This window comes from Cygnus atratus, chromosome 11 (assembly GCF_013377495.2).
Source record: "Cygnus atratus isolate AKBS03 ecotype Queensland, Australia chromosome 11, CAtr_DNAZoo_HiC_assembly, whole genome shotgun sequence".
Lineage (NCBI taxonomy): Eukaryota > Metazoa > Chordata > Aves > Anseriformes > Anatidae > Cygnus > Cygnus atratus.
This window is the reverse complement of record NC_066372.1, coordinates 11,423,103-11,437,694: the sequence shown is the minus strand read 5'-3', so window position 1 is coordinate 11,437,694 and position 14,592 is coordinate 11,423,103. Positions and strand designations below refer to the sequence as shown.

The 14,592-nt window shown below is 37.8% G+C and overlaps 2 protein-coding genes across 2 annotated transcripts in view; both read right to left on the bottom strand.

The window, feature by feature from the left end:
* PDE8A (phosphodiesterase 8A) overlaps positions 1-327 on the bottom strand; it is a 172,617-nt gene extending 172,290 nt beyond the window's left edge. Inside the window, exons 1-2 of the mRNA XM_035554820.2 lie at positions 293-327; positions 61-177 (exon numbers count right to left, since the gene is read on the bottom strand). Of these exons, the coding sequence (XP_035410713.1) occupies positions 61-102 (42 nt within the window). The 5' untranslated portion in view covers positions 103-177; positions 293-327. The remainder of the gene's footprint in view (positions 1-60; positions 178-292) is intronic.
* Positions 328-787: 460 nt separating this feature from the next.
* Positions 788-10,553, bottom strand: GATM (glycine amidinotransferase). Its single transcript, XM_035554597.1, has 7 exons — positions 10,272-10,553; positions 9,731-9,949; positions 3,875-4,070; positions 2,931-3,121; positions 1,551-1,688; positions 1,133-1,297; positions 788-799 (listed from the first exon to the last, which is right to left on the bottom strand). Exons 1-7 carry the CDS (start codon positions 10,551-10,553, stop codon positions 788-790), a joined length of 1,203 nt encoding a protein of 400 aa, XP_035410490.1.
* Between the last annotated feature and the right edge of the window lie 4,039 nt (positions 10,554-14,592).

Sequence of the window (14,592 nt, the reverse complement as noted above, 5' to 3'; positions counted from 1 at the left end):
ACACAGTTGAGCTCAAGATCATTTCATTTTAAGTGTATATTAAAATAAGTTAGGACATACCCAGTTTTTCAAACATCTTCTGAATTGAAGTCTCATTGGCATCGACCATCACGCGTTTCTCATCCAGCATTAGGACATTCATGGAGAGCCATTTAGAAGACATCCACAGTGGGTGATCTAAACACAGGAGAACAAACCTGCTACAGTAACTGTAGACTTTGTACCAATGTTGCACCATAAGAACATGCTTAAGAATATTATGGAATTATTAGAAAAAAAAGTATGAATATACCATCTGGGATGAGTGGCACAGGGGGGTGAATCACTGTCCAGCCTGCTTTCTTGAAGAGATCAATCTGAAAAATAAATTTAGTTAGATTCTAAACAGGCTTCTTAAAGCATCACATTATGTCATCCAACCTATGCCACATTTTCTCAGGGTAGTTCAGTATATACAACACCCCCTTCCCTTGTGTTCCATCCACAAAACCAATTTTTGTACAAGCACATTTTGAAGACCTTTTCCAACTTAGCATACTACTAGCATAGTTCTACTGTTTTTCTTAGTATAAGCTAAGTATACAAAGGTACATTAAAAACAAAGACGATATATGCAGTTTAGAGCCTGTCAAGTGAAAACGATATTTGTAAGAATGTTAAATATTATATTTTTTAGGATTATTAATTTCCCTATAGGAATCACTGATATGAATTACAGTGCTCTTTATAGAAACAAAACCAGCAAAAATACCACAAAGTTACTTCCGCACTGTACTTCCTGAGAAGCTTAATATGCAGTCTATTTAACAAAGGAAACAAAACATAGGTATCCGGTGGAATATGTTTCTCTCAGAATAACACAATTAAGTTAAAAATAAGAGGAGGATAATTTGGATAAAGAGAATCGACTTTTCAACCTCATTGCCTGAATACTTGGAGGAGCTCTTTATTCACGTGTAACCACGAGAGGGAGCTCTAGTCCTAAAAACTCAGTAAGCAACCCAGCCTGCCAGTATTTTTAAGAAAAGCCCCTCTTCACCCTCACTTCAAACGATTTAAATGATGAGTAGGGATATCTGAATCATTTAAAAATATCAAACACTTGATATTTTCTCCTTTGCTGCAGTCTTACCTGGTAGCAGGGACGGTCTGGGTTAGACAGCACAAGACCAGGTCCAATGATATTAAATGTGGCATCAATGTGCATAGGGTTTGGATCCTTAAAGGATATTACATGCACTCTATAGTCTGGTGCAAGATGTCGCCTCATCCATTCAATGCCCATGTAATTAGTAACCTAAAAACAGAACAAAGTTTCACTAGGCTAGAATATAAATGACATCCAAATTTAGTTTATATAAGGTTTTATTTAAATAAATATTTAACACCAAAATACTAGAACCCTGTGCCTCTAGCTAATATTTAACAGATACTCTATAAATACCAGATTTTGTCAATACTAATATTTTAATGTTGTTTAGAAATGTAAATATAAAAATATCAATCATCAAAGATAGATAACAACACTGTTGGAAGAAACCTTTGTTTACCTGACTCCTTTGTACAAAGATATCTCTTCCAGCTCTAATGAAGTCAGCAGCATCAAAGCATGGCTCAAATTCAGTAGTTACAAATTTTCCCTGAGCAGCCAGTTTGTGCCTGTCTTCAACAGAGCAGATGGGATAATCCTAATTCAGAAAGGAGATAACTTTAGGTTGGAGCTAGTAGGCGAAAGTTTTCAAACCATTTGCTACTGATGAGCATTTTGAAATGAAGAAGATATGTTTATATTGATAGCTAGTATGTTCCGTATGTTCCCTTGGAGTTGGTTTGTTTTTCTTACTTCTAAATGAGTAGAAGAAAAAGCATAATTATGGAATTTTAAATAAATAGAGTTTCAATTACATTCAAGAATAGGTGATGGTATAAGAGAAGAGTTATATCAAGTTAATTGTTTGTCAGAACCACTGTCTCGATAGTATACTGACTTGTGCATTGAAAGTATTCATTACCAGTTGAGTTTAACTACCAGTCCAACAAACTATTGCACAGGGACAGAAATACTTGTATGCAAGCTATTTCCTAACACAGGTGGACTTTGCACTTTTTCAACATTTTAGATTGAAGTACTACTTTAACTTAGAAGGTAAAATTTCAGGAATTAAAATACATTTTAGAACAATGGAATTAAGAACAGATAAGGTGGAAAAAACAGCACAAACAAAAGCTACTGGATAAGTAAGTATGCTTTACAATAGGCTCTGGATGTTTTCTAATATTGACTGATTACTCTAGGGTAATTTCATTTAATAAAGACTTCCTTGCATCACTGGGAAGTTGTCGCTGCTCCCAAAAAGTTATAATCATTTCACAACCAATTTAGCTGCGCCTATTGTAGATGCTACCAAGATCCTAATGCAAATGGGAGCCTATAGAAAACTACCAAAATTGTCAAACTAAAGTATTACAGAAGAAAAAAAAATCACTTATATTCAGAAGGTAAATAGTCACAGTTTAGATCTTTCACTATTTCTTCTTGTAGCTTCCAAAATACAAGTCCTTCATGCAAAACAAGAATTGTGAGGTCTTTTTGGTGAAAAGAAATATACATAACTCTTTCCCACCTTCCTGATATATTCGGGAAATATTAATTCTTTGAAGTACACTTTGTGATGACCTTTGAGCATTCTTTCCTCTTTAGCAATGCTAAGTTACAGTCAGTAATCAAAACAATTCAGAGTAGACCTGATTGCAACAGGCACAACTTCCTGTTTCTTATTACACAGGTGCACACTCAGTTTCACCTGGATAGACTGTAGAAAGTTTTCCAACATTAAAGAAAACACAAATTCACTTATTTCCCTCTCCCTTTGTGAAACAGATTTCCGGTTGAAATTATCAAAAGTTCTGAAGCAAAATGAGAATAATACCTGATCATAGAGCTCATCTGCCATTGTAGGTTTGGGAGCAGTTGTCCACTTAGCACCGCAGTTGAAGTACTCTTTAATTATTCGTCTATACGCTCTGTACTCAAAGAAACGAGCACGCCAAGCCATAGGCGCTTCAATAATTTCATTTCCCACCACCAGCAGGATGTCTCTTGGCATGGCAGCATACATACCTAAAAGGAAAAAGCACATGAACCTGTGAAACAAATAGGCTTTTCTCAGATTTTTCAGGTTCTTTGCTTTTTACCACCATTTTTACCATTAATTCTCTACCCGAAAGACTTGCAAAAAGCATCTTCACAAAAGTCAGGAAAATAGCCCATAATAAGGCTCTTACTGAGAGTCTTCAATTTTTCAAAGTGACATTTTCCATTCAAAATACTTGCAACATTTTGCTACAAAGCCTCATTCATAACAAGTTTACAGCTAGAAGGAAGTCATCCGCAATCTACAAGTCTCCACAATCTGATTAATGGAAACTAACTAGACATATGCTTATGAACTACTCAGAAGACTTCTATAAAAGTTAAGAGGTAGTGGGTTTTCCAAGAGTACCTCATTTTTTATGTGTCATCCTTTTAAATAGTAATAGCATAGAACAGGAATTTGATGCAATGCAGAACTAGTCCCAATAGGGTACATAAATAAGAAACAAGCAAAAAAAAATACAGCTTTGTTATTATATTGCTAATAATTTTCACAATTATTACCTGGTCCCCACTGAACTTCTACTAGTAAAAACTAACTTAAGAACATGCTTGCCATGAAGGGAACCTGGAGACCACAATTGATACAAAGTTGAGTAGGATCTACCCTCTCTGGATACTCCCGCTCCAAGCAGGAAGTTAGGCTAGATGGCAGCCAAAGTGTCTCAGACAAGGGAGTTAAACAGACTATACACCCTTCAAGAGCGGAATAGTATTTACCTGTAGATTCAAAATCAGGTGTTTTATACTTCACAGACCAGTCAATTGGATCAGGCCTCTTGACAATTACACCTTCTTTTTTCAAAATATTGCACATCTCCTCAATTTCAGCAATAGCTTTTTTTACATGGTCTTTGGGGAAACTCTGGCCTCCAAATTTCTGATAAAATCCCCAATACTTTTCATATGTGTTGGCCTAGAACAAAAGGACAAGTGACAAAGAATAAGCATCGGGTTTTTTTGGCAAAGTGAAATAGATGTATAACATACAATTCTTCATGTTCAGTTCTTTCACCATCTCCACATTGCATTGTATAAGTTACAACATAGTGCACCTTACATTTGATTCCTGCTCTAATTTGAGGAGTTGGTAAAAGCTGTTAATGGCCTGCTGATCCTTCTAAAATGAAGGGCTGGGGTGAGACAGTGGAAGGAAGGTGGAAGATTCAAGACTTCAGATAAATTCTGCCAATTATTACCTGTCAAGAACTCCTATCCTAGAAGCACTCTGCTGTCTTTTTGTGGTCACCTCTAGCTATTAATACTTATCACTGGCAAGGTTTTGCTCAGATGTTTTATGATGTGCATGTGTCCAGTTATTAAATATGTTTAAGTGCAGATGTTAGACTAGTTGTGAATAGCTGATGGTGTCTTCACCAAATAGTTACACATAGCAACAGAATTAAGTTTCAGCTGTACATGCTGAGAAGACTCACTCAACTAGCATGCACTTTCAGTACTGCTGATAGACTGGACACAGGGCATGATGCCCGAGAAAAAGCCCTTTGATGAGCAGCAGAAAAAGAAAACGGAGAAATCAATTCTGGAAAGGGGAGAAGTACACATTTCATTCACATTTGCAAAGTTAGTGTTATGACTTTTAGATGGGATTTTCAGGGCATTTTCTTTCCTCCTATTTTTGGATATAGATGGAATCAGTAGCTTTAAATTCCTTGTTCCTACGGATGGAAATACTACTACAAATAATGTAATAAATTCTTTCTTTAGAAGTCTTTTCCCCTCTCTAGTCATAGCCCTATAGAAAGTCTCATTATTATCAAATCACAGACGAAAACCAAGACAGTCTACATAAACAACTCCTATTTACACTTCAGTGAGTATTTACTAGCTACTGTTGCCAAGTGGCCATGAAAAATTTGGTCCTTGTTACACTAGAGCTGTACAAACACACCAGTCATAAAGGAAACCCTATAGACATATTATTTAATAAGGCTAGCAAAAATTCACCTGTCTGTAATCACCGTGTTAAAACCTCACTTTGGTACTGTCACAGTAGTGGCATCAGGAATTGTAAAGCAGCAACAGATATGCCCTGTTGGCTAGAAGTGGCCATACTTCAGGTAATGCAGAAGTCTAGAAAATGCAAGTGATAAATTCATCTGTCAGGGTTGGATTAAAACAAGTATAACACTTACAGGCCAAAATCCTCTGCTCCTGAAATCCTCTGACAGTCTTCTCAAATTAAAAAATAATAATAATAATTCAGAATTATGTCCTTGTACTCATGGATGAAAAGAAAAAACAGAGATTTTCAAAACAGATTAGGCTGCTTCAGCAGCGTGTCTTTGGAAGCACTTCATTCAGATTTATAAGCTGTTGAAACCAGCAACTTTGATGGGTCTCTGCTAACACTAGCATGACAGGTGAACACGTGCAAACATATCCCTTCTGAAATAACAGCAGAAAGCATCAGAAACAGTAAAGAAAGAGGTCAGGACCTCCCTCTACCAATTCTGCTCATTCAGACAGCATGAGTGACAGCAACGGGACACAGGAAAACCTTGCCCTCCTGAACATGAGGAAGACTCATGCAATTGCAGTTCTTACTGCCTTCCAGAGAGCACCGCTCTGGACAGAAACAACGCAATGATGAACCCCCAACAATGAATGTTGCTAGTATGGTGTGTGAGTCCCAAGTAGGCAAGGCAATTCTGCTGAAGGCATCATGCCTGATCTCCGTTCACAATCCAGGCTATCCACCGCACTCTCTACTATTTCTGGTTATTTGCCCTCAAACTATAGAGGTAAGATAGAAGGGGGGAAAAATTCAACCTTTTAGACATCCTTAACATTTATACAGAGAGACCAAGCAAAGGTCTCTGTATGGCCCTGCTGCTCCTGCACTACTGAAACATATTCCCATCCTTCCTGGGGGAATTTATTCCTTCCCTGCCCCATGCCCCACTGCTACCCCTCTCCTCCCCCCAAGGTCTTGGGTGATTTGATCACCTCAGATTTGCCAGCTGTTCAGAAGTCACATGCAGATCATATGAACTGCCTAGCATTCCCATGGACTCCTGTTCTGCTAATGAGACAAATTTGTCCTATGGAGTAAAGCTAGTTATTTTCAGAGCCACCCGTGTTATATTTGAATCTCTTTAATTCCTAAGAGGTATAGCTCTCCTTTACTACTGCTCCTGTTTCTCAAATGTGAAAAATGACACTTGTGGTGCCCTAATCTGATAGCGCAATCCTAAAATTGCAACAAAGTAAGAGAAACACCATAACACCACTCCTATTCCATACCATAACAACACTCATATTCTGAATAGATGGGCAAGAAACTCTGTGACTGGGACATCTATTTTGTACTAATTCAGGGTTGAGATTTCAGGCCCCTTTGACCACATACTTACATACTTGCAATTATTTCAGACTTCTCAAAAAGTACCATGACCAGGAAATAGAAATGAGCTTTAAATAATATTCTCAATGCACTTTATGAGCTATAATCTGAAAGTACATGAAAAACATGTAGTGGTATTTGGGCGGGAGGGGGGAAAGCAACATTATCTTTCTGAAAGAAATTCAAGAATGTGCTGTAAGAAAAAGATTATCTTTAAGAAAAAGGATAATCACTCCCTACAGTTGATATATATTTAAACATTTATAGTGAGGAAATAATTAACGTTATCAATATTAATGCTCTCTAGACCTACCTTAAAGTTAGCTTCTCACTGAAGATATAATGATCTGTTGTAATAATATCTCTTCATCAAAAAAGCATTATTTAAAAAATATACTGAAAAATCGTTGTGAAGTACAAAGCCATAAAGCTCAACTGTTTGACTAAATGTCAACTGCTTCAGAAGAATACAACTGAATAGTGAGACTTGATCAATGTGCTTATTCAAAAGAGGGCATCTTCCTAACTGATGGAATGCTAGATAAGATTTCCTATGTTTTTCCAAATAGTGCATTTCCCTTTACGTAACCTACGCATGCCATTTCAAGCTCCCAAAAGGATATGCAATAAAGAAGCTGTCAAATGTGTCAGCTTATTAACATTCCTCAGATATTTAGAGTTTCCTATTCAATTCATTGATTCCTCCTCCTTAGTGCACCATTTCTACATCACAGGAAAAAGGCTTTTGTTGTACTTTGAGATGTGCTTTTGTTATACACAAGACCTGAACGCATCCATACTTCCTGCACTTAAGTATTTCGTATATAAACATGCATACAGTTTTAAAACACAACATAGAAGGACCTCAAAAGCCGGTATTTATGAAAACAGCATTATGATTTGAGACGTTTTTCAGGTACAACAGTTTAGTTTTTCCTTCATACAATTCAAAATTGCTAGATTTAAACTGCAGTTTTATAACTGATAATCCTCATTCACACTTGGCAGAAGCCATGTGATATACAGCAGCCCTAGTATTGCCATTTACAGCAACATAATAGGGAAATAGATTCTTATTTACCTCCCCTACCTTTCAGACACATGGCAGGGGTTTGAATAACATCTGAATCTATTAAGATTTTTTACTATTGGCAAGGTAGGATTTAGACTACTGCTTGGATTATTCAACAACGTCCACAAGGTAGAATTACCATAGCAATTTCTACAGCACAATTAAGACAAAAGCAGAGAAAACTAGAAAAAAAAATCTCAGCCAGCACACGCTATTCCTATTAACTGTTTTGGCCAATGTATTCATCAGACTAGGCAGTTTACATAAAGAAAGCAAGCTTTACTTTTAGCTTTTAACCCCCAGATAGTAAGTCTTCAAATTCCAGAATTAATTCTATACTTTGACACTCCTCATTAAGCTTTTAATATTGCATAGAACAATAGATCTGAGTGACCTGAGCTCATTTGTTTAGTTAGGGCTTAATAGGCACTAGAACAAGGCTAACAGTAAAGTACGTGACATTTCAGCAAGTTAGACGTTTGAAAGAATATTTTTTTTCTGATATTATAGTCCTTGGTCACTACTTAAGAACATAATTTTGCTCCAATGTGATGTTAGAATGTAACTAAGATAGCTGTTGGGTTTTCTCCATACTCTTTCTGTCCATTCCTTATGGCAGTTTTAAGTACATAAATGCACACACTTATATTTTATATTAGAAATCCCAGTCCTCACTAGCTTGTTTTTCTAAAGCTGCTAGAATTTCTCTGGAGTGTCTGGAACAGGATTCCAGAGGTTGGTAAGTGAGCTACAGCTTTCAAGGAGTATTTTACAAGTCATAATGAAGTCAGTGGCAAATTTTCATTGAGCTACTGGGGCCAAGGTACCATCTCAAATATCCCAGTGTATGTCAAAGGACTACTCTTCTGTCTGGAGATTAGAACCACCAAGCTGCAGTAATTCATTCAAACTCCTCCAAACACTTTTGGCCAGAATCATAGCCCAAGTTTTAAAGAAAAATATACAAAGGTAAAATGAGCTGTAGCAAGAAAAGTTTCTTTCCACAAGTACATCCAAAGCTTCCTCTAAACTACCATTTCCAGCACTTTAAACATCTTTTCAGTATCATCTCTCCTATGCCAAAAGAGAAGAATTCCTGTGTGTGTGTGTGCATGCATCTGTGTCATGTCCCCTCCCCCTTTTAACATTGAGGTCTTCAGTCAATTTTGTCAAGGTATCCTGTAAAATTTTACTAAGGTCTCTCCAGCAGCTGTATTATGCCAGCTCATTTTGGTGGAATAGCCATGCATTGCATGTCCCTCCTCTAAGGCAGCAATGTGGCATCATGCTGTATCTATACTGTGACACTAGAAGAGAAAAACTCAGGATTATCCCCAGGAATGCAGGTAACAACACACGTTCAGCATTTTAAAGTCCAGGTAAAGTTCACAAAAAGAGTTCAGAGCAAGCCCAGAATTTAAGCATTTCTCTTAAACTAGAGAATGAAAGCTTCTGCTTAGTTTAAAACCATTAAATAGTCCAATGTTCTGTGTAAAGCTTTTCTTAAACATACATAAGAAGCAAAGCAAGGCTGAAATACAAGATTTTAAAGAGCAACGAAACATAGTTTTAAGTTACTGCTATAGTTTTATGCACACATATATAAAAAAAAATCTGAAAAGCTGGAGAGTATACATTTCCATACAACACTTACTATAGCACATGGGAGTTCCAGTGAGCTATTTAAAAGCTATTTAAATAGAACAGTCTTACAGCTAAAGACACTAATCTCTCTCAGACCATTAAGTAGACAGCTTTACTTCCTTTTCCTTCAAGTTGTAACCCTACTTGGTTTCATGCCCCAGCTCACCAATTATATCAATCCTGCCACCTATCTCAAATGCTACAATGTGTGTAGCCTGATAGTGTCTGGACTATATTACCAAATCATGCTGTACGTATTAAAGACTCTCTACTATGTAGTGACTTCAGTTAAAAATTAAATCTGTTGAAAGTGGGAACAAAAAGCATAACCCCTACCAACACAGCTGAGCTGTAAAATTCCAGAGACGTAAACAACTAGCATTAGAGAAGAATTTTCATGGGTAAATACCATACCTTGTGCACTGTAAAGCTTAAGTTGCATATATAGAAACTGCACTACTTTCAATTTAAAGTTGTTGTTTTTCTTGTTTACCTTAACCTCCACAGAAAAAGGAGGAACACAAGCATTTTCAGCTCTTCCCACAATGACTTCTTCCAGTGGGTCCCATTCATTGTATGAGCAAACAGGACTGTCCTGAGGTACAGGGCTTGTAGCCTTATTGTCATCAGCAGCACAGGTGTTCTGGGAGGCCGTAGCTGCCTGGGTGCTCTGGAAAGATCGCTGCACCCATCCTGTAAAGACTCTTCCAAGCTTAAAATAGAAATAAAAATCATGTTTCCCTTACAGAAGGCAAAAAGTAACAGTTCAGAAGTCCACAAGCGCCTTACACTGTAATCCTAAAACAACAAGCATTATGTGGAACATTAACAGTAACATGCTGTTTATTAGAGGCATTCTAATTTATTTGTGGCATAGTATATGCTTAAAAGACAATTTGCCTTTTAAAATACATTCTGTCTGGAGGAATAACGGCATGGGAGAACAAAACTGACAGCGATGACCGATGTCACTGAAGTCAGTGCTGCTGAACGGGGAGGATGCCCATGCGAGCCCCTGCTACAGAAACCAGTACCGTGCCCACACTTGGCGCATCCCTGCGTGCCCGCGGCCACCGTGGGCGCACCCCAACCCTGTCGGAGCGACCCGGACCACGGCCCCGCCGAGCGTGGCGGCGGATCAGCGCGGCACCAACCCGCGAGCCGATGAAATGCGCCGCTTCGGCTCCGCGGCTCCCCCCGCGCAAGCACCGCACTCGCAGCATCTCCCCGGGGACTGCCCAGCGCCGCGCCGCGCCGCGCCGCCCTGCCGCGCTTTTACTGCGCCGGGACACGCCCCCGGACACGCCCCCCGCCATATATGGCCTGCCCCCAGGGCGCGCCCCTAGGGCTGAGCCCGCGCTGCCCGGGAGCGGGGAGAGCAGGAGCAGGGGGTGCGGGGGGGAGCAGCAGGAGCCCTCAGGCCCGAAAGCCGGGCAAGGGAGACGTGGACGTGGTCTGCCCGGATGAGGCAACCCTCAAAGCCGGCTGACAGCTGCTTTCGACATACCTCGGTCCCACCTCCGCAGATGACTCCAGGAGCGAGATTTAAAGTTCTCTAAGAAGCGCACTGAGGCCCATCATAGCTGGTTCTAGTCACCAGATGTGTATTCTTCATTAAACCTGCTGTAGGCAACAGGAATTCAATTTTACAAAACAAGTCACTAATTCATTGCTTAACAATTCAAAGTTTTAGACAACAATCTAAAGATTTTGTGATTCTTCAAAAATAATAATAATTTGAAGGGGTGTTTCAATAAAATCCCAACCAATTTCAAATTCTGGCTTCTTCAAGTGCATATTGTGATATGAAAAGTCATCTTAAAATGAAAGCCTAAAATCGTTAGCTCCTGGTAGACTTACACTTTTTCCCCTGCAAAATCGCTCAGTAATAATATTACCAGAGAGAGACATATCTTCTAAAACGCTTCTGAAATAAGAAATTTGCTTGCTACCAGCTCTACTCATACTTGGTAATAAAAACATTGGTAATAATTACCTAATACACGTAGTTCTGCATTTTCTCAACTTTACACACAACTTCACTTTTAATTTTACCTTGCAAAAGTAAAAAGACAACATAGGAAAAAATAGTTTTACCCGAGATATTTTTGTTTAAAATAGTAGAGGTCTACATATTTATTTTAACCTTATTATTTTTGGTTCTGCCTTTATCACCCATGCTGTGCCATTTATTCAACTTTACTTAATCCTCTTTCAGTCAATGCTTTGTTTTTCAGTGCTAGTGCTGCGGGGCATGTCCATGAATAGACATGATATTTAGCATCACTTCTATATATATGTGAGACCACAAGCAGTGCTAATGAACTCAGCAGACATATCTATAGCAGGGAGAAGGTAAACATCAGTACTACTAATGTATATTAAAACTACAGTCATAGCACAGAGCAAAACAACTACAGTGTTAACACGCCTTAGATACAAGAGTAAGCAAGTTTTACTCTACTGGGTAATTAATAAATCAACAGTTTGCCTTTTTGGCACAGATAAACACTGCAGCTTCCCAGGAGAAATAGGACAGTGCAGTTTCTCTCATCATGAATTTACATACTTCAGGGAGAAAAGTTAATTATTTTAGCTGTTATGATATCAGACATGTTTTGTCCTGTTTCAAATGAAAGCAGAACTTTTTCACATCTTAGTTCGTTAGGACTCGTGTGTAATATAGTTGCCTCAAACTATATTTCTTTGTATTGAATGTTTCCTTGTATCAAAAAGCTTATTCTTCTTAGTTTCAAAAAGGAATTTTCTTGATGTTACTTAATTTCTAGTTACCAATTTTTGCCATCTATTTAATAATAATAATAAAAGGTTATTCTAGTTATGCTCGTATGCTTGTTATGTGATTCAGTTGATTTTGCTAAGGTCGCTCTGCTCACATTGACCTTCCAAAAGAATTAATGATTGGCTTGAGGCTAAATCCAAAGGTCTTGCTTCTTTTCCTGTCCTTCTCAACTTATCAGCTAGTTTTGGACCTTTGGATCATTCTTTCTCAACTCAGTTTACATAGTTTTTCTGACTCTGCACAATACTTCTTTTCCTACTTACTACATATATTTGATACTCTATAGGGTCCCTAAAATTGTTGCCACCATCATTACAGTGGGCTTTGCGCTGAGTGCCCTGTCATTTATTTATTTTCCTGCTGGACTGCATTTTTTCTGCTCACGTTTTTTCAGTGAAAACATTCTTTCCCATATCTCAAAGGTCTGTTTCTTCCTGTCTTAGGTATAGTTCCTCCTGGCCATGAGCCAATCTTCATTTGAGTACAGTCAAAGCAGGAATCCTTTCCTTCTCCTAACTGGCATATATTTTGTCTGACGTTGAAACCTTTATTCATGCTTCATTAGCATTTTCCTTCCAGCCTTCGTTGAGGGACAGTCATTTGACCCCCAGGTTGCCCTCGCATGGGCCTTGATATCTGTAATGATATCGATGCACCACTCATCTAAAATGCAATCTAGTGGTATCCTTACGCTTCTTTCATCACTTGACCACCTACTGTGTCACTTGAAAATAAAAAATTTAAAATGTCTCCTTAAAGTAGCCCCTCACATTTCTCTGCACACCTCCCCTTATGGGTAAGAACCACCCAATATGGGCTTCATACAGTTCACATTTGTGGTGTATGAGAAGTGTCACTCTTCACAGTTCACTCTTTAGCATCAACACGAGAGTACTCCTATTTTTGCATGCTAGGTAGCTCTTTTTATCTTCCTCCTCCTCCTCCACAAGAAGGGCTTTATTCAACAATGTAAGTTTTAACAGTGACAAAAGTCACGGAACATGACAGTAACGATTACTCAAATGTAAATAAAGCTGATTTCATTCATTCAAATACCAGAAAGTTACTTAAATTTGGGCAACTCATTTGTTACCCAAATGAAATTCTAGAATCCCTCAATATTACATGAGTCTGGGTTTATCTGCAACATTTATATTTGTGTTCTTTCAGGGTTTAGTTGGACATGTGGTTTACTAAGCAAGTGCTGAGCTCTTTGGATCAAAAAGTTCATTATAGGGCTGTATGATTATTTTTTTTGGTAATATTCTATCCATCAGTTTTGAATGACAAAGTGCCTTGCCGGCTTATATACAACCATATCATTCTGACAACTATGTAATCCATTTAAAGCAATGTGGTTCCAATTAGCAGCAATATTCTGGCCCAAACACTAGTGTTAACAAAGATCAAAGTATAAGCTCAGCTATCTTTTTTTTTTTTTTTTAATTACCCTTCTAATATTTATCTATTAGAGAAACAAAAGTCTCAAGAGGTTATACCACTGTTTAAATGTGAATTTCCATCTGGTCATGAACTGACATCCCACCTTTCAGAGCATCTGTTGTCATCTGGAGTTGTAAAGTGGTATAGCAATGTGCCTGAAGCACATGAGGGACATGATTTTTAAGGTTAAAAAACAGCTTATCCTGTCCTACCAGTATTTCTGCTCTATAACTGATTACAATGTTTTTGTAGAGGAAGCCTGGTCTGAGCTGGTCTCAACATTTGCACATATTCAATAGTTTTTACTTATGATATCTCTATTCAACAATAAAATTGTGAGAGATTTCAGTTCCTTGTGACTTGTCAATGATACTGCTCACTAAATTCCAGCAGAATACAACCACGAGAAGAGAATTTGGCACTGCAAATCTTATCTAGTTAGCTAACAGGAACAACACAGGAGAATCCAATATGCTTCTTAGAAAGCAAGTTTCCAAATTCCAGAAGTTCAGAAATCTGGACTGTTAGAGATGGGAAGAACAGATGCATCTGAAAGTATTTAAACTACATATTATTTTTCCCCTTTTAAGCTCATAATTTAGTTGTCAACTCTAAAAAAAAAAAAAAAAAGAAGTCTAAAAAGAGTTGAAACATTGTTAGACATGATTAAAACAATTTAACGTAATATATTTCACTTTAACTTGTGACCTGTAATAAAAGCTGAAAATCAATGTACTACATTAAAAATCCTTTGAAGGTAATCTCATTTTGTGTAATTAAATAGTATAAAATCTTTCTTTATCATTCTTCACATGGAAAAGAAAGATATAATAAGATCTAATCTCTTACCTGACCAAACAAGCTACATTTGTCATATGTAAAATGGTAGGAAATTCTTTCTCCCAGCTTCACCCACACCAGTTTAATCTTTATACTTGATGAGAAACTTTACATGACTTCTGCCTATTTTATTGCTTATAGTTATTAAAGGGCAAATCCTCTAGCGTTTGTTTTTTTTTTAATTAATGAAATAGGTGTTGGAATTGAGTGCACCCTCATTAAGTTTGCGGCTGACACCAGCTGAGTGGTGTGGTGGATACAAGAGAAGG

Bases quoted from the DNA above. Each gene is read 5' to 3' on its own strand.
- GATM (XM_035554597.1), bottom strand. From the start codon at position 10,553: ATGGCGGGGGGCGTGTCCGGGGGCGTGTCCCGGCGCAGTAAAAGCGCG. The intron at 3,122-3,874 runs GTAAATACTATT...TTTTCCTTTTAG, and splicing joins ACCTGATTTTGAATCTACAG to GTATGTATGCTGCCATGCCA. The intron at 1,298-1,550 runs GTAAACAAAGGT...TTCTGTTTTTAG, and splicing joins TCTTTGTACAAAGGAGTCAG to GTTACTAATTACATGGGCAT.